General features: G+C 41.8%; 1 protein-coding gene across 3 annotated transcripts in view; it reads right to left on the bottom strand.

The window, feature by feature from the left end:
- DYNC1H1 (dynein cytoplasmic 1 heavy chain 1) overlaps window positions 1–12,239 on the bottom strand; it is a 79,620-nt gene extending 67,381 nt beyond the window's left edge. For all 3 annotated transcript variants that reach the window (XM_067462995.1, XM_067462996.1, XM_060755193.2), the window contains exon 1: window positions 11,885–12,239. In XM_067462995.1, coding sequence (XP_067319096.1) covers window positions 11,885–12,155 — 271 coding nt within the window. In that variant the 5' untranslated portion in view covers window positions 12,156–12,239. The remainder of the gene's footprint in view (window positions 1–11,884) is intronic.
- Window positions 12,240–19,520: the final 7,281 nt, after the last annotated feature.

Here is a 19,520-nt window from a genome sequence, read left to right as displayed (position 1 = left end):
AATGTGTTGTGCCGCTGGAAAAGTCCAACTAACACCACTAGGAGAACCACCAGAGCCACTGAAAACTTTACTAACCGGAGAAACACCCGATTCCAGACATTTCCTATCAAATATCAGGAGATATAACTCATGCTTCCAGATGACGTCGTTCAGGGCTGACATTGTCACTGCACCATTTATGCCAACATTCAAAGTGAAAGGACAGATCTATCATACTGCAGGCTCACTGCTTCCAAAAGAACATGAACATCATAAATTCCTCCAAATGTATTTTATCGGTGAAGAAGAAGAGGAACTCAATGCCCGCTGCTCTCTTTCTCCCACCATAAAAAGGTCCATTCTATCACAACTACAACACCTACTTCACGAAAACAACCCTTTAGTCTCTTTATTCAAGACAGCACTTGACATGATGCCATCAGACACTCACAAGATCATTATCCACGCTGACAAAACACCTACCGGAGAGCATGTACGAAGATACAATGCACCCACTATCGATGAAGTAGCAATTGTTATTGTCGGAGATCAATTTCAACCAAGAGATATTGTTCTACAACGGAGAAATGAACAATTAACCAAAGTACCAGAAACTCATCGATGCTATGATGCCCTACAGTACCCCATCATCTTTTGGGATGGAGCTGATGGTTATCACTTTAACATCAAAATGAAAAATCCCATCACCGGACAAGACACACAAATGAAATGCAGTGCAATGAACTATTACTCTTACAGAATCATGATTAGACAGAATGAAGACAATCACATTTTACTATGTCGTCAACTTTTCCACCAATATATCGTTGATATGTACGCTAAAATCGAATCAGAACGTTTACAATTCATCCGCTTCAATCAATCCAAGCTACGCTCAGAAGAATATGTACATTTACGACATGCAGTGGTCAATGATGGCAATACAACCAACATAGGGAAATTAACTATTCTCCCATCATCATACACAGGCAGCCCACGTCATATGCACGAATATGCACAAGATGCAATCGAGTATGTACGTCACTATGGACGTCCAGACCTATTCATCACATTTACATGTAATCCTGCTTGGCAAAGTATACAACACCTCCTACTTCCAGATCAGAAAACGGTTGATAGACATGACATCACAGCCCGCGTTTTTCGACAGAAACTGAAATCCCTCATGAACTTCATGGTAAAACATGAAGTGTTTGGCAAAGTACGCTGCTGGATGTACTCTGTTGAATGGCAAAAGAGAGGATTGCCACACGCACATATACTCCTTTGGCTCCACCTCAAAATCACTTCCAAGGACATTGATAATGTTATCAGTGCAGAAATACCCAATCCTCATTTAGATAAGGAATTGCATGCTATTGTGACAAAACATATGATACATGGACCATGCGGCACACTGAATCCAAAATCACCATGTATGAAAGATGGGAAGTGCTCCAAGCGATATCCTCGCACACTACTACCACACACAGTTACAGGACATGATGGATACCCATTATACAGAAGAAGATCAGTAGAAGATGGTGGACAGTTAGCAATCATACACATGCGAAACACTCAAATACAAGTAGATAATCGCTGGGTTGTTCCATACTCGCCTCTCCTTTCTAAAACATACAGAGCACACATAAATGTCGAATACTGCAACTCTGTGAAATCCATCAAGTACATTTGTAAATATGTAAATAAAGGCAGTGACATGGCAGTATTCGACATCCAAACAACTGAAAACAAACTACACAGAGACATCGATGAAATCACACAATATCAGGCAGGACGATACATAAGCAGCAATGAGGCTGTCTGGCGCATTCTATCATTTCCAATACATGAGCGAAGTCCTCCTGTAGTTCACCTGGCTATTCATTTGGAAAATGGACAACGGGTTTATTTCACACCATCGACAATGCAACACATCGTTCACAATCCACCACCAACAACTCTCACAGCATTCTTCACGTTATGTCACACAGACCCATTTGCAAAAACACTCCTTTACTCACAAGTCCCAACATACTACACATGGGATACAACCAAAAAAACTTTTCAAAGACGCAAACGCGGAGAACCAGTTAAAGGACAACCAGGCATATTCAAAGACACCACCATAGGAAGGTTGTACACCATCCATCCCAAACAAGATGAATGTTTCTTTCTTCGTATACTATTGGTAAACATACCAGGACCAACATCCTTCCACAACTTGAGAACTGTCCACGGAATAACACATGACACATTTCGAAGTGCCTGTCAAGCTCTCAATTTGTTGGAGAACGACCACCACTGGGAAGACTGCATCACTGAAACATGCAACACATCACATCCCAAACAAATTCGGTCACTCTTTGTCATCCTTTTGACCGCCTGCTCTCCATCATCTCCATCACACTTATGGGAAAAATATAAATCGCACATGGCTGAAGATATTTTCCATCAAACAAATAAGGGAGACACCGACATCTCTCAGGAACACACCACAGAAATATACAATGAAGTGCTGATCATGATTGAGGATTATTGCTTACAAGTCGCAAACAAACCTCTGAAATTACTGGGAATGCCAACACCAAATCGACAGACACCTCCTACATTCAAGGCACAATTCCATCAAGAACTCCATTACAACATTACAGAACAGTCTACTTATGTACAATCTAATATACCTAAGCTTACGCCAGAACAAAGACAAATTTACGATCAAATAATGGATACTGTTCAGAATGGAAAAGGAGAAATCTTCTTTTTAGATGCACCAGGAGGAACTGGCAAAACATTTCTCATTACACTGATTCTGGCAACAATTAGATCTCAAAAAAACATCGCCTTGGCTCTTGCTTCCTCAGGAATAGCAGCAACGTTACTACCAGGTGGAAGAACAGCGCATTCTGCTTTAAAATTACCATTAAATTTACAATACATTGAAACTCCCATGTGCAACATTTCCAAAACATCCAGCATGGGGAAAGTACTACAGACATGCAAACTTATAATTTGGGATGAATGCACAATGGCACACAAGAAATCCCTTGAAGCTCTAGATAGAACACTACAAGATTTACGTGGCACCAAAACGCCTTTTGGAAGTACAATAATACTTTTGGCAGGAGATTTTAGACAAACATTACCAGTCATACCACGATCCACACCAGCTGATGAAATCAATGCTTCCCTTAAATACTCCATTTTGTGGCAACATGTTAAAACATTACATTTAACAACCAATATGCGTGTCCAACTCCAGAAAGACCCGTCAGCACAAATATTCTCCCAACAATTACTAGACATAGGAAATGGTCACGTACCACCAGATCAGACCACAGGCCACATTACATTCCCACCGAACTTCTGCACTACTGTGGAATCAAAACAAGAATTAATAGAAAATGTATTTCCAAACATACAAAACAACTACAAAAACCACGACTGGATAAGTCAACGAGCTATTCTAGCACCAACAAACACAGACGTCTACACACTGAACCATATCATACAGTCCACCATTCCCAGTGAATCTATAACATACAAATCGATTGACACTGTTGTGGAACCGGATGAGGCTGTTAAATACCCCACAGAATTCTTGAATTCTTTGGATCTCCCAGGCCTACCACCACACATACTACATTTAAAAGTGGGCATCCCTATTATCATGTTGAGAAACATCGATCAACCAAAACTGTGTAACGGCACACGTCTAGCAGTGAAAACATTAATGCACAATGTCATCGAGGCAACAATCCTGACAGGACCTTTCAAAGGAGAAGATGTACTAATCCCACGCATTCCAATGATTCCTACAGATATGCCATTTCAATTCAGCAGGCTCCAATTCCCTATTCGACTGGCTTTTGCAATGACAATCAACAAAGCACAAGGACAATCATTACAATTCTGTGGCATAGATCTAGACACCGAATGCTTCTCACATGGACAGTTGTATGTTGCCTGTTCTAGAGTTGGCAAACCACAAAATCTCTACATCAACACGAAAACAGGAACAACCAAGAATATTGTGTATCCACAAGTATTAGTAAATAACTGTTCTTAAATACCACTACTTTGTCAGTACTTCATTGTCCATAACAACACACTACGCCACAGCAACGCGTGGCCGGGTACAGCTAGTTCTTTACAAAAAGGGAAATGTCTCCTGGAAAACAATTAGCAATTTTTGGAAATTGAAGTGAAGTGCTTAAATATAGGAAATAGTAACATCAAACGAACAGTATATACAGCATTATGCAGCAAGTAATGTTCATTGGATAGATATGGCAGATACTCAAAAATTTCCAAACAATTTCTCAAAAATTCAAACTTTCGTTAGAACTTATTAAAGTCTAACATTTTAACTTTAACACATGTAGAAACACCTTCCTTATACGTTGTATTTTGGCATATGACTGGCCACAAGAATTTCATCTGCAACCCATACAAATATGTTTCTATATAGATGCAGCTACAGTAACTGCAGCAGAGACGTTTTGTTACAGAGTATCAAATGTTAATGAAGAAGGAGAAACAAACAACTGTTTTACCCACACTCTTTTAAAAACAGTTCTGACTGAATTAATGAAACTAAAAGAACAAAGTTTAGTACATAATCTTTGTATGTGAGACACACAAAAGATATCACCACACCCTTATGGTATGCAGTTACAGAGAAATGTTGGGTGTGTTTTAGGTCATATGCTCAGAGCTGTTAAGCCAATGTTAGCATCAGCAGGGCTGCAGAATTCCCTGCTTGTTACACCCATGGGTAAATTATATAATCTAAACTTCCACAGCATCAGAAGACAAGTTACATGCAAAAGGAATGACCAGTGAAAAGCTGAACAACACAAAACTGACCAAAATATAGGATGTTTTTTTTTTTGTTTCCTATGAATTTGGCTCTTATGCTTGTCTGGATGTCTATGGCTTTTTATCAATTTTATTTATGTAGCAGCAGCATTACAATTTATATGAAGACTAGAGGAAACCTTTGTACACATAACCAAGCATGCCAATTGCTTTTCATATGTTCCTACTGCATGCTGGGAAGAAGGTGCTAATATCAGTTTTCTGCTACTGTAATGGTTATATCAAGATTATTAGCTCCAAAGGGCCTCTATTTCTGTGCAAAACTGTTTTCAGCAAATTAATTTGAAAATACAATAAATCCTCCTATTTGCATAAACTATTAATATATTAGAAGTTGCCAATTAATCCAGGCCCTTGAGAGGTATCTACCTGTCCCTGAAGTTATCAACTCAGAAGCTAATGAGACAAATGAAGATAGTTATCTATAGCAATAGGTTGCTTTGGGATCATTGGTGTGATGAACGAGAACATTATGCCAATCAGGTGTTTGTTTTGTGTGCAATGAGTCAGTCTTCTCTACCATCCAGTACAATCCCAAAACACTTTTACTTAGAAGTCACACTCAAATGGGACTTGTTCTTAGATGTGCTGTGCATTTTGTCTGTTGACCTTTCACTATTGACTTAGTAATCCATACTAAGAGAAGGTATCCAGCAACATACTTGGCATTACTAATGCAAATGGCTTAGGCAGTAATTTCATAGGTCCCTTAGAGGAGATAGGGCAGAATACAAATGAAGTATTTATTTATATATCGGGAATAACTCTTTTGGTTTTATGTTTTGGAAAACCACTACTGATGAGAACAAGAGGCACCATAAAGTTATTATTCCCATCCTCTGTTGACATCTCTCTGTGTGGAATAAGACAATACCAACCAAAGTTAACAATACAATGTTACATAGTGCCTCAACACATATAATCAAAACATACAAAAGATCAGAAGCTCCAACAACCAACTGTGTCACTATACAAAGAAGTAAAAAGTGCATAAACACATATGAGTACAGTCCATTCATGGCATTTGCTACTAAAAGTTTAATATCTCTTATTCAGAATACTCCAAATCCAAAGCTGTCACATGGTTAACTTTTTTTTCGTATGACTTGAGAAATTGCAAGTCACTTCTGGTGTGAGAGAATTGGCTGTCTGCAAGGACATCGCCCAGGGGATGCTAGGATGTTTGATGTTTTTACCATCCTGTGGGAGGCTTCTCTCATGTCACGCATGGGGAGCTAGAGCTGATAGATGGGGGACCCCGTATTCGAACCGCCAACCTGTTGGTCAGCAAGTTCAGCCGGCTCAACGATTTAACAAGGGCTAAGCTGAGACAGTGACTTATTTTCTGAAGGCTCAGTGCACACAAACTTTGCTTCGTGCACAAAATTATTTAAAGAACTGTGAATAAAACTACTTTCAAGCAATGTGTATAAGATATACGAGTATGAACCATACACAAGTTTTGTGTCTAGACTTGTTGGTATGTGGCTTGGGAAGTGCTGACCTTTTTGAGCATGTATATGGCTATCTTTTTTATTTTAATTTAAAATAAAATAACTTATTATTTTCTGCAGGAGTATTTCCCTGCAGTTTCCCCCATAATAATAATAATAATAATAATAATAATAATAATAATAATAAAGATTTTGCATAAGAAATACTCCACCTGGACAAAACGTACAGACAGCTGTCAACTTGGACAGCTTTAAAACTTGGATAAATGCCCAAAAAGATTAAGCTATTAGCAGCTGCTATCAGGAAGCATATCTGCTTCTTCTTTACCATTTCAATCACTGTAGCAAGAACAATACTTCCCCAAAAGCGCCCATTGCAAAGAGATGCATTCAGCAGAGAGTTTCTTGACAGGACAATCAATGAAAATGTTATTAAATTTAACAACAAGAATCATATTTCACAGAAGACGGTTGAGGCAAAATGTCCCATTCAGCCCAGTGATTCCTGAGAGACCAATGTAAAAACAACAATGACTTTATTTTTGTACCCTGCCTCCATCTCCCCAAAGGGACTCGGGGTGGCTTACATATGACACAAAGTGCCTAAAACAATGCATAAAATAAACACATAGTACAATACAAAAAAGTAAAAACCAATAGCACAAAAGACAATAATTGAAAACTCAGAACAATGCCCAATAAACTATAGTGACAATTGCCATAAGACATAGCCAGACCATATACTAGACAAGGGAATGGGATAGTGCACACTGTAGCTAAGGAACAAGGGCATGGGATGAAAGTGCAATGCTGTGTCAGTGATTGTGGATTATTGGGACTAGATATTCTCAAAGGCTTGTTTGAACATCCAATCCCTATGGGAGGAGGACAGTGTCTAATCTCCCTGGGGAGGGCATTCCAAAGCTGGGGGGCCACCATGGAGAAGGCCCTCTCTCTCCTTCCCAGCAACCACACTTGTGATGGTGGGGGGGGGGGGAGTTGTAGTCACCAAGACAGGCGAGGCCCAAACCATTTAGGGCTTTATAGGTATTAACCTGCACTTTGAATTGGGACCAGAAACTTATCAATAACTGCTATTAGAATTGTTTATTGTAATACATCATTATGATTTCCATTCAGCCCAGTGATTCTTGACAGGACAATTTAATAGCAATAGCTGATATTATTATTCCTATAATAACAATTAATGTAACAATGGAACTGATGTTTTTAGGATCTTAGTACAATTTGTTTTATGGATAACCTCAGTGGCCGGAGGTTAAGGGAATTTTTTAATGGTATATGTCGCAATTTATTGATTTGTTATGTATGGTTCATGTAGTGTGCAATCTGTGTATTTTGGTTCATGATATTTTTTTTGTTTGTATTTATATGTTATGTAATTTCTGTTTTTAACTATTGCACACCACTTTGCATCCAACCCATGGGAGAAAAGCGGGATAAAAGGATGGATGCAATTAGCCTGGCCAATCCTGACAGGACAATTAACAACTTTAGTAATACATTGTCAAAAGCTTTCATGGACGGAATCACTGGGTTACTATGAATTTTCCGGGCTGTGTGGCTATGTTCCAGAGTATTCTCTCCTATTTCACTCACAATTATGGCAGACATCCTCAGAGGTTGTGAGGTTTGTTGGAAACTAGGCAATTGGGGTTTATGTATCTGTGGAATGTCCTGGGTAGGAGAAAGAACTCTTGTCTGTTTGAGGCAAGTGTGAATGTTGAAATTGGCCACCTTGATTAGCATTGAAGAGCCTATAACTTTATTCATTGTTATTGTTTCTATTATGACAACAATAGTATATATTATTTGTACTTATGAAGTTAAGTACACAGCAAACAAGATCACTATGCTTGTTGTTGTATTGGACCACATATCAGACACTTCCCAGGTGTCTAGGACTACGTGATGTATCCACGAATAATGAATACAGATCCCATTGTCACAGGCAGATGGTATTTGTGGCACAAGTTCCAATGAATCATCTGAGCAATGGTGTTATGCCTCTGCTTGTAGTCTGTCTTCTTGCAGCAGCTGAGGATGTGATCTATTGTTTCATCTGCTCCCTTGCAGAGTCTGGGATCTGTCGCCGACTTTTCAATGCTGGCTTTGATGGTATTGGTTCTAATGGCTTGTTCTTGGGCTTCCAGAATCAGGCCCTCTGTCTTATTTTTCAAAGTTCCATTTGTGAGCCACAGCCATGCTTTTTCTTTGTTTATTTTGCTCTCAATTCCCCCCCCCCAGGAACTGTCCACGGAGAGCCTTCCTTTGCCAGTTTTCTCTTCTGCTCTGCATGGAATTTTTACAGTATCCCCCCCTCCCCCTTTTCTGGATATATATATTCCCTATTCCCTGTATATATGTTACTAGCCATCCCCTGCCACGCATTGCTGTGGCCCAGTCTGTGTATATACATTCCTGCAGATATGTGTATATATGTGTACTTGCATAGTTTTGCGCATGTGTTGAAATGTATTTTTTTGTTTTTTGCTTTTTACATCCTTTCCACTGTGTTTTTCAGTGTTTTTATGAGTGATGGTCGCTTGTTGGCCTGAGAGGTGTACTGTGTCCAAATTTGGTGTCAATTCGCCAAGTAGTTTTTGTTATATTAATCCCACAAACGAACATTACATTTTTATTTATATTGACTAGCCGTTCCCTGCCATGCATTGCTGTGGCCCACATGGGAGTTCTGTGTGAGAGGTTTGGCTCAATTCTATCGTTGGTGGGGTTCAGAATGCTCAGTGATTGTAGGTGAACTATAAATCCCAGCAAGTATAACTCCCAAATGACAAAATCAATTTTTTTTTAGTGAAGGACATACATTGGGTTGTTAGGTGTCTTGTGTCCAAATTTGGTGTCAATTTGTCCAGTGGTTTATGAGTTCTGTTAATCCCACAAACGAACATTACGTTTTTATTTATATAGACTAGCCGTTCCCTGCCATGTGTTGCTGTGGCCCAGTCTGTGTATATGTGTTTTGTGTATATTTGTGTATATCTGTATATATGTGTGTTTGCGTATATATATATGTGTAGTTTTGTGCATGTGTTGTAATGTTGCTTTTTAGGCTTTTTACATCCCTTCCACTGTGTTTTTATGAGTGATGGTCACTCGTTGGCCTGATGTGTGCATTGTGTCCAAATTTGGTGTCATTTCATCCAGTCGTTTTTGAGTTATGTTAATCCCACAAACAAACATTACATTGTTATTTATATAGACTAGTCGTCCCCTGCCACGCATTGCTGTGGCCTACATGGGGGTTCTGTGTGAGAGGTTTGGCTCAATTCTATCATTGGTGGGGCCAGAATGCTCTGTGATTGTAGGTGAACTACAAATCCCAGCAACTACAACTCCCAAATGTCAAGATTCTATTTTCCTCAAAATCCACCAGTGTTCACATTTGGACATACTGAGTATTCGTGTAGTTTGGTCCAGATGCATCATTGTTTGAGTCCACAGTGATCTCTGGATGTAGGTGAACTACAACTCCAAAAGCAAAGGACACTGCCCACCAAACCCTTCCAGCATTTTCTGTTGGTCATGGGAGAACTGTGTCCCAAGTTTGGCTCAATTCCATCGTTGGTGGGGTTCAGAATGCTCTTTGATTGTAGGTGAACTGTAAATCCCAGCAACTACAACTCCCAAATGACAAAATCAATTTTTTTGAGTGAAGGACATACACTGGGTTGCTAGATGTCTTGTGTCCAAATCTGGTGTCAATTCGTCTTGGTCGCCTTAGTGGATAATCTGCACCGGGAGCTCGACAGCAGCCTTCGATACCATCGACCACGGTATCCTTCTGGGACACCTCTCAGGGATGGGTCTTGGAGGTACTGTTTTGCAGTGGCTCCGGTCATTCCTAGAGGGTCGATCTCAGAAGGTGTTGTTGGGGGACACCTGTTCAACCCCACAACCATTGTCTTGTGGGGTTCCTCAGGGCTCAATATTGTCTCCCATGTTGTTTAACATCTACATGAAGCCGCTGGGGGAGATCATCCGGAGTTTCGGGGTACGGTGTCATCTGTACGCGGATGATGTCCAACTCTGTCACTCCTTTCCACCTGCTACTAAGGAGGCTGTCCAGGTCCTGAACAGGTGCTTGGCTGCTGTGACGGTCTGGATGAGGGCGAACAAATTGAAATTGAATCCAGACAAGACAGAGGTACTCCTGGTCAGTCGCAAGGCCGAACAGGGCATAGGGTTACAGCCTGTGTTGGATGGGGCCGCACTCCCCCTGAAGACGCAGGTTCGCAGCTTGGGTGTGACCCTGGACTCATCGCTGAGCCTGGATCCCCAGGTTTCGGCGGTGACCAGGGGAGCATTTACACAGCTAAAGCTTGTGCGCCAGCTGCACCCGTACCTTGGGAAGTCTGACTTGGCCACAGTAGTCCACACTCTGGTTACATCCCGTTTAGACTACTGCAACGCTCTCTACGTGGGGTTGCCTTTGAAGACAGCTCGGAAGCTCCAACTAGTCCAACGCTCGGCAGCCATGATTTTAACAGGAGCGGAGCGCAGGGAGCATACAACCCCCCTGTTACGCCAACTCCACTGGCTACCGATCTGCTACCGGGCTGAATTCAAAGTGCTGGCGCTGGCCTTTAAAGCCCTAAACGGTTCTGGCCCAAGCTACCTATCTGACCGCATCTCTGCCTATGAACCCACCAGGACTTTGAGATCTTCCGGGGAGACCCTGCTCTCGATCCCGCCTGCTTCTCAAGCTCGGCTGGCGGGGACGAGAGATAGGGCCTTCTCGGTGGTGGCTCCTCGGCTGTGGAATGCCCTTCCTACGGACATTAGACTAGCACCATCTCTAATGGTATTCCGCAAAAAAGTGAAGACCTGGCTGTTTGAGCAGGCGTTCGACTAATTAGTGCAATGATTGGTTAATGAACACTGGAATGGAACAATGGATGACGAATCTGGAACATGTTTTTGATGACGAGACGACAGTGAATGGGTCATGTAATGTGTAATGTGTTAGGTTGTTAACCGCTTCTATACTGTAGCACTGAATTTTTGCTGTTCGTATTTGTTGTGAACCGCTGTGAGTCGCCTTCGGGCTGAGAACAGTGGTATATAAGTAAGGTAAATAAATAAATGGTTTTTGAGTTATGTTAATCCCACAAACGAACATGACATTTTTATTTATATAGATAATATATTATATTATTGTTATTATTATTAATTAATAATAAGAACCAGCAACAAGAACTGTATTTCCCAAAACTGTGAGGGATAAAGGCGGTAGAGGAGGTCATCTTGGGCCCAGCCATTCCTGACAGGACCATTAACAACAACAACAACAGAGAGGCACTGACAGGACAATGAAAGGAGAGCGGCCGCCATTTTGACAGCAAGTCGCTGCCATGGCGGGCCACGCCCCTGGCTGTTCCCCTTTCTCTCCTCTCTCCCCCCGGGATGCGCAGGCCACGCCCCTGGCTGTTCCCCTCTCCCTCCCCTCTCCCCCTGCTGCAGGCGCAAGCCACGCCCCCTCCTCCTCTTCCCCCGCCCCCTCCCTCCCTCCCCTGAGGCCGACTCACCCTTGAGGGTGGAGCGCTCGACCAGCACGGCGTGGACTTGCGGGTCGGAGAGGAACTTGCGCATCTGCTCCACGGCGCCCTTCTCCTCCAGCGCGGCCTCCAGCGCCGCGGGGGCCTCGCCGCCATCCTCCAGCAGCAGCGGCACCAGCTTCCGGAGGTGCTTCTGCAGCACCGACACGTCCGCTACGTTCTGCACCGCCGAGCCCGGCACCTCCAGCCCGCCGTCCTCGCCTCCCCCACCGCCGCCCCCTCCTCCGCCTGGATCAGACATGCCTGCGCCCTCCTCTTCTTCTCCGCAAAGGCAGCCGCAGCTCCGCACTCGGAGCCCGCCGACTTCGCACTGAGCCTGACGCGACGCCGCCCGCGCCCTTTAACCACTCCCTCCAAGCCCCGCCCTCTTCGCCCCGCCCCGAGGATCCCTGGGAAATGGAGTCAGAGAATCCTGACGTCGGGCTCAAAGAAGCGGGGCCGCCAGAGCTTGAGAACTACACTTCCCGGCATGCATCTCGGCAAACCGGAAAATTGTCTTTTTCCACTTTTGTAAATCTATCTAATCTATCTATCTATCTATCTAATCTATCAATCTAATCTATCTAATCAATCAATCAATCTATCTAATATATCTATCTATCTTATGGGTTGTTGTAGGTTTTTCCGGGCTATATAGCCATGTTCTGGAGGCAATTTTTCTCCTGACGTTTCGCCTGCATCTATGGCAAGCAGGCGAAACGTCAGGAGAAAAATTGCCTCCAGAACATGGCCATATAGCCCGGAAAAACCTACAACAACCCATGGATTCCAGCCATGAAAGCCTTCGACAATATATCTATCTTATCTATCTAACTTATCTATCTAATCTATCTATCTAATCTATCTATCTAATCTATCTATCTAATCTATCTATCTATCTAATCTATCTGTCTGTCTGTCTGTCTAATCTATCTATCTAATCTATCTATCTAATCTATCTATTTTATCTATCTATCTGTCTGTCTGTCTGTCTAATCTATCTATCTAATCTATCTATCTAATCTATCTATCTATCTATCTATCTAATCTATCCTATCTAATCTATCTATCTATCTATCTATTTTATCTAATCTATTTTATCTAATCTATCTATCTATCTAATCTATCTATCTAATCTATCTTATCTATCTATCTATCTAATCTAATCTATCTATCTAATCTATCTATCTATCTAATCTATCTATCTAATCTATCTATCTATCTAATCTATCTATCTATCTATCTAATCTATCTATCTATCTAATCTATCTATCTAATCTATCTATCTAATCTATCTATCTATCTAATCTATCTGTCTATCTAATCTTTGTCTTTTTCCAGGGTTGTTGCAGGTTTTTTCAGGCTATATGGCCATGTTCTAGAGCAGTGGTTCTCAACCTGTGGGTCCCCAGATGTTTTGGCCTCCAACTCCCAGAAATCCTAACAGCTGGTAAACTGGTAGGGATTTCTGGGAGTTGTAGACCAAAACAACTGGGGACCCATAGGTTGAGAACTACTGAACTAAAGTGATGTCACACTGCATTAAACCTACAGCAGTGGTTCCCAACCTTTGATCCTCCAAGCATTTTGAATTTCAGCTCCCACAATTCATAACAGCTGGTAAGATGTCTGGTATTTCTGGGAGTTGAAGTCCCAAACACCTGGAATACCAAAGGTTGGGAACCACTGGCATAGATGCACCAGGCCAGGAAATGACTTTTCTTGTTTCTTCTTAGCAACAGAAGAAATACTTACTTACTTAGGCGATCCCTCGTTGGACGAGTAAGATGGTCTTCCTTGATGACTATTTTTGTGGGTTTGTAGGTGGCTGTGGAGCCCTATTCTTGACCAGCATCTTCTCCCACAGTGAAGGCATTGGTTTCCAGGTGGAAGGCGAACTCGGTCGGGGTTGGCTTGACGTGCCTTCCTCCTGGCACGTTTCTCTCTTTCACCCTCCACCCGTGCCTCCTCGAATTCTGCAGCACTGCTGGTCACAGCTGACCTCCAGCTGGAGCGGTCAAGGGCCAGGGCTTCCCAGTTCTCACTGTCTATGCCAGAGTTTTTAAGGTTGGCTTTGAGCCCATCTTTAAATCTCTTTTCCTGTCCACCAACATTCCGTTTTCCGATCTTAAGTTCGGAGTAGAGCAACTGCTTTGGGAGACGGTGGTCAGGCATCCGGACAACGTGGCTGGTCCAGCGGAGTTGATGGCGGAGGACCATTGCTTCAATGCTGGTGGTCTTTGCTTCTTCCAATACGCTGACGTTTGTCCGCCTGTCTTCCCAAGAGATTTACAGGATTTTCTGGAGGCAGCGCTGATGGAATCGTTCCAGGAGTTGCATGTGACGTCTGTAGACAGTCCACATTTTGCAGGCATAGAGCAGGGTTGGGAGGACAATAGCTTTATAGACAAGCACCTTGATATCCCTATGGATGTCCCAGTCCTCAAACACTCTCTGCTTCATTCGGGAAAATGCTGCACTCGCAGCATTTTCCCGCCCTATCTCCCCGAGGGGACTCAGGGCGGTTTAAAACAGAAAACTGGCAAACATTCAATGCCAGCATAACATAACAAACCAACCAAATCATAAACAAAATAAACAACATCAGGTGTACTTATAGAACAACTCAAATATAACAAACTTAGACATTTAAATATATAAATCAAACATTTAGAACATGTTTACTACTAGATCTAATGATAGCAAACACTCAAAACATTAAAAGTAAAAAAGGCATTTGTAGGAATAGTGTTGCAACCAGAAGGGGGAAACATACAGCTATTGAGCATCATAACATTGTAATGTAGTAGTGCTGGTATATTGTATGTAATATTAATCGTGTTGAAATATATTGTATGCTAGCTGTCCCCTGCCATGCGTTGCTGTGGCCCAGTCTGGTGATCTGGAAAAGTAATGAGAAAGTGTAATACGTAATTTCTTGATGCTTGTGGTTAAACAGTATTTCTTGCTGTTTCTTTGTCAGTGTTGATGTGGAGGTTGTCTGGTTTGCCTACTCTGGTACATGCAACATGTAATTGTCCTTCTTTAGGGGTCCCTTTCAAATCTGTGATACTATATCTGTCATATACATGTGTGTATGTGTGTGAATCATATATCTATATCTATGGCTGGATGGCTCTTTGTCAGGAGGGCTTTGATTACGTTTTCTTGCTCTAATGAAGGGAGTTGGATTGGATGGCCTTAAGAATTTTCTGTTGGTCATGGAGGTTCTGTGCGGGAAGTTTGCCCCAATTCTATTGTTGGTGGGGTTCAGCATGTTCTTTGATTGTAGGTGAACTATAAATCCCAGCAACTACAACTCCCAAATGTCAAGGTCTATTTCCCCCAAACTCCACCAGTGTTCACATTTGGGCATATTGAGTATTCGTGCCAAGTTTGGTCTAGATCCATCATTGTTCGAGACCACAGTTCTCCCTGGATGTAGGTGAACTACAACTCCAAAACCCAAGGTCAATGCCCACCAAACCCTTCTAGTATTTTTTTTCTTGGTCATGAGAGTCCTGTGTACCAAGTTTGGTTCAATTCCACCGTTGGTGGAGTTCACAATGCTATTTGATTATAAGTTAACTATAAATCCCAGCAACTACAACTCCCAAATAACAAAATTATTTTTTTAGTGATGGTCACTCCTTGGATTAGTAGGTGTCTTGTGGCCAAATTTGGTGGCAATTCATCCAGTGATTTTTGAGTTATATTAATCCCACAAACGAACATTACATTTTTAATTATATAGACTAGCCATCCCCTGCCATGCGTTGCTGTGGCCCACATGGGGGTTCTGTGTGGGAGGTTTGGCCCAATTCTATCATTGGTTGGGTTAGAATGCCCTGTGATTATAGGTGAACTATAAATCCCAGCAACTACAACTCCCAAATGTCAATGTCTATCTTCCCCAAACTCCACCAGTGTTCACATTTGGGCATATTGAGTATTTGTGTAGTTTGGTCCAGATCCATCATTGTTTGAGTCCACAGTGCTCTCTGGATGTAGGTGAACTACAACTCCAAAACCAAAGGACACTGCCCACCAGTATTTTCTGTTGGCCATGGGAGAACTGTGTGCCAAGTTTGGTTCAATTGCATTATTGGTGGGGTTCAGAAGGCTCTTTGATTGATATAATGCTAAAATATACTAACGAGGTGGTCTCTTTGAATAATGATACAATATAATTGATTCCTCTTCATCAAGCCACTCCTCATAGGGCTTAGTAAGTCATAAAAAAGCAATGCCCAACATACCCAGGGAGAAGGAGCGTGGCCCAGCCAGTACACTTTGAAGTGATCTCAGCTGAAACTAACGCAATTTGTACCCACGCAATACTGGAGAGGGACGATCACAAGGTTATCTGAACATGTGCTCACTCATGGGTCTAGGTCAAGCATAGGCAAGCTTTGGCCCTCCAGGTGTTTCATAGAATTATAGAGTTGGAAGAAACCTTGTGGGCCATCCAGTCCAACCCTCTGCCAAGAAACAAGAAAATTGCATTGAAAGCACCTCCGTCAGATGGCCATCCAGCCTCTGTTTAAAAGCCTCCAAAGGAGGAGCCTCCACCACACTCTGGGGCACACTGCTGAACAGCTCTCACAGTTAGGAAGTTCTTTCTAATGTTCACGTGGAATCTCCTTTTCTGTAGTTTGAAGGCATTGTTCCATGTCCTAGTCTTCGGGGCAGCAGAAAACAAGCTTGCTCCCTTCTCTCTCTGACTTCCCCTCACATATTAATACATGGCTATCATGTCTCCTCTCAGCCTTCTCTTCTGTAGGATAAACATGCCCAGCTCTTTAAGCTGCTCCTCATAGGGCTTGTTCTCCAGACCCTTGATCATTTTAGTTGCCTTCTTTTGGACACATTCCAGCTTGTCAACATCTTCCTTATTTGGAAGGAGTATCAATAATTTTAAGAGCTGTGGATGACACTATATTACTAGCAGAAAACAGCAAAGACTGGGAATGATTATGGAGGAAGTCTTATAAAGGAATCATATAAAGGAATCCTTCTTTTGGACACATTCCAGCTTGTCAACATCTTCCTAAATTGCAGTGCCCATAATTGGACACCGTGTGATTCCAAGGCAGAATAGAAGGGCAGCACCCTGGATCTAGACACTAGTTTCCTATTTAGGTAGGCCAAAATTCCATTGGTTTTTTAAGCTGTCACATGACATTGTTGGCTCATGTTTAACTTGTCATCCACAAGGATTCCAAATTCTTTTTCACATGTACTACTGTCGGCTGTTAGGAAGTGTGGGAGTTTAAATCCAAAAACACCTGGAGGGGCAAAGTTTGCCCATGCCTGCTCTATACCAATGTTTGCCCAGGCCTGCTATGTATCAAATCTTTGTGGGACTTTTGAGGATAAGGAACATCAATTATTGTTGACAAAGTATGGAAATCAAATACCACAAAATCTCCTAATGAATTTATTTGCATTTTACTTCATTTTTATTTTTTAAAAAATCAATATTCCACTGATCTAATAATAGTCCTTTGATGTCTTTCCATACTGAGGAGCTCTTTAAGTTTGCTACTCAACACAGGAATATAACAAGATCTTTGTGTTAACAGTTTTTATGCCTTTGAGAAAAAGAAATAATAGAGCAATTGCTGTAAAGACAAGAACTGTCTGTACTGTGCTTTTATTGATTTTAGAGAAAACATCTGACCAAAATTTTGCTGGAATTGAGCACTTCCACTAGAGATTAATAAATTTTCCAACCTTTTAATCACTCAGCAACAAGGAGAGTTAACATGATTTGAAAGTACAACATACCACCTATGAATGTTTATTAAACTATGTTCACAATGAACAAAAAAAATTTACAGATTTAAATGGAACTTTAATCCACAAGAAAGGCCAAATCTTGTCTCCTTTTTCAAGTCCCAAAGCTTTTTCAAAGCCAAGCCACTATTTTCTGAGGATTCTCAGGCCTATCAGTCAAAGCTGTTCTCTAATATAATAGATATCTGCTTTGGGGATAAAGAGTATGAAACTGGTAAACACAGGTAGAACATGTAGCTACAGCTGCTAGTCTAACAAGTTTCACAGGGGCTTTAAAATTTAGTATGGTCCGGAAAAAGAAATTTTAACTTTCAGGGTGGAAAGCTGGCTGCAAATGGAAAAAAAATAAGAGCATGGTAACGTGACATTTCACATCAGGCTGTGGACAGACTATCTTGATTGAGCCACTGCTTAAGGAATTGTTAACTGCCACCTTTGACTTATGGTGAACCTATGAATAGGAAACCTTCAAGTCAATCATTCATCAACCATCCTGCTCAGGTCTTGCCGATTCAGGGCCATGGCTTTCTTGATTAAATCTAGCTGTCTGGAATTTCATCTGTAAATCATATTTGGCTATTATTTTTTGTTTTCTCGATGTCAACTGTAAATGTGTACTTTCTTCCTTGACTTCCTTGACTTCCTCCATTCATAGTCTTTGCTGTTTTCTACTAGTAATATAGTGCCATCAACAGCTCTTAAAATTATTGATACTCCTTCCACCATTTTTCGCACTGGGTTCCTCCGAGTCTAATTCTGTTTTACATATTACATGTTCAACATACACGTTAAATAAATAGGGTGATGAAATGCAGACTTGCTTGATCCCTTTGGAAACCGTTTTGTTTCTCCATATTCTGTCCTGAGCACAAGTTATGCATTGGGACAATCAAACATTGTGGCACACACATTTATTTAAGAGCAATCGATAGCTTAAGGAATAACTGAATGCTAAACATAATTAAAAATAACTGAATGCTAAGGAGCCCCCATGGTGCAGTGGGTTAAACTACTGAGCTGCTGAACTTGCTGTAGATCAATAGGTACCATTCCGGCGGGAAGATATTGGAGCTCCATGCAGTCATGCTGGCCACATGACCTTGGAGGCATCTACGGACAAAACCGGCTCTTTGGCTTAAAAATGGAGATGAGCACCACCCCCCAGAGTCAGACACAACTAGACTTATGTCAAGGGGAAACCTTTACCTTAAACCAGTGGTTCTCAACCTGGGGTCCCCAGATGTTTTTGGTCTACAACTCCCAGAAATCCTAACCAGTTTACCAGGTGTTAGGATTTCTGCAAGTTGAAGGCCAAAAACATCTGGGGACCCCAGGTTGAGAACCACTGCCTTAAACATTCACACCCTACAGGGACCATGTATCAGTAGGATCTGATGGGGCCCCAGTAGTGCCACTTACCACTAAATAACCACAGTGCTCCCAGATATGATCCAGGATTTGAAGAGGTCAGATAACTGACTGTAACAGAAGGACCAGCAAGCAGCTGATGCTTTTTCCATTATGCCACGAGCATATGCAAGACTGTCAATATTAGTGCTTGAAGAGTTAACTGTTGGCACCGTAGCTGAGGTGAGACTGATTTTATGAAAAGAGCAATATCTAATGAATTCCTGTCTTGTATGTGGAGATGTACACAAAGTGCAGACCTGCTCTCCCTGTGGCCCCCAAATGTGTTTTTGTATCCCCTGTAGCCTATTACTTGCTAAATAGTGTTGAACTACCTTAGTGAGATGTCTACAAGGTCTTCAAGGAGACACAGCAAGATGGTACAAGGAAATAATCCACTGGTATGTAGCCCTTAAAAAAA

Source organism: Anolis sagrei, chromosome 1 (assembly GCF_037176765.1).
Source record: "Anolis sagrei isolate rAnoSag1 chromosome 1, rAnoSag1.mat, whole genome shotgun sequence".
Lineage (NCBI taxonomy): Eukaryota > Metazoa > Chordata > Lepidosauria > Squamata > Dactyloidae > Anolis > Anolis sagrei.
Note: the sequence above shows the minus strand (reverse complement) of the source record. Positions and strands in the feature narration are given on the sequence as shown.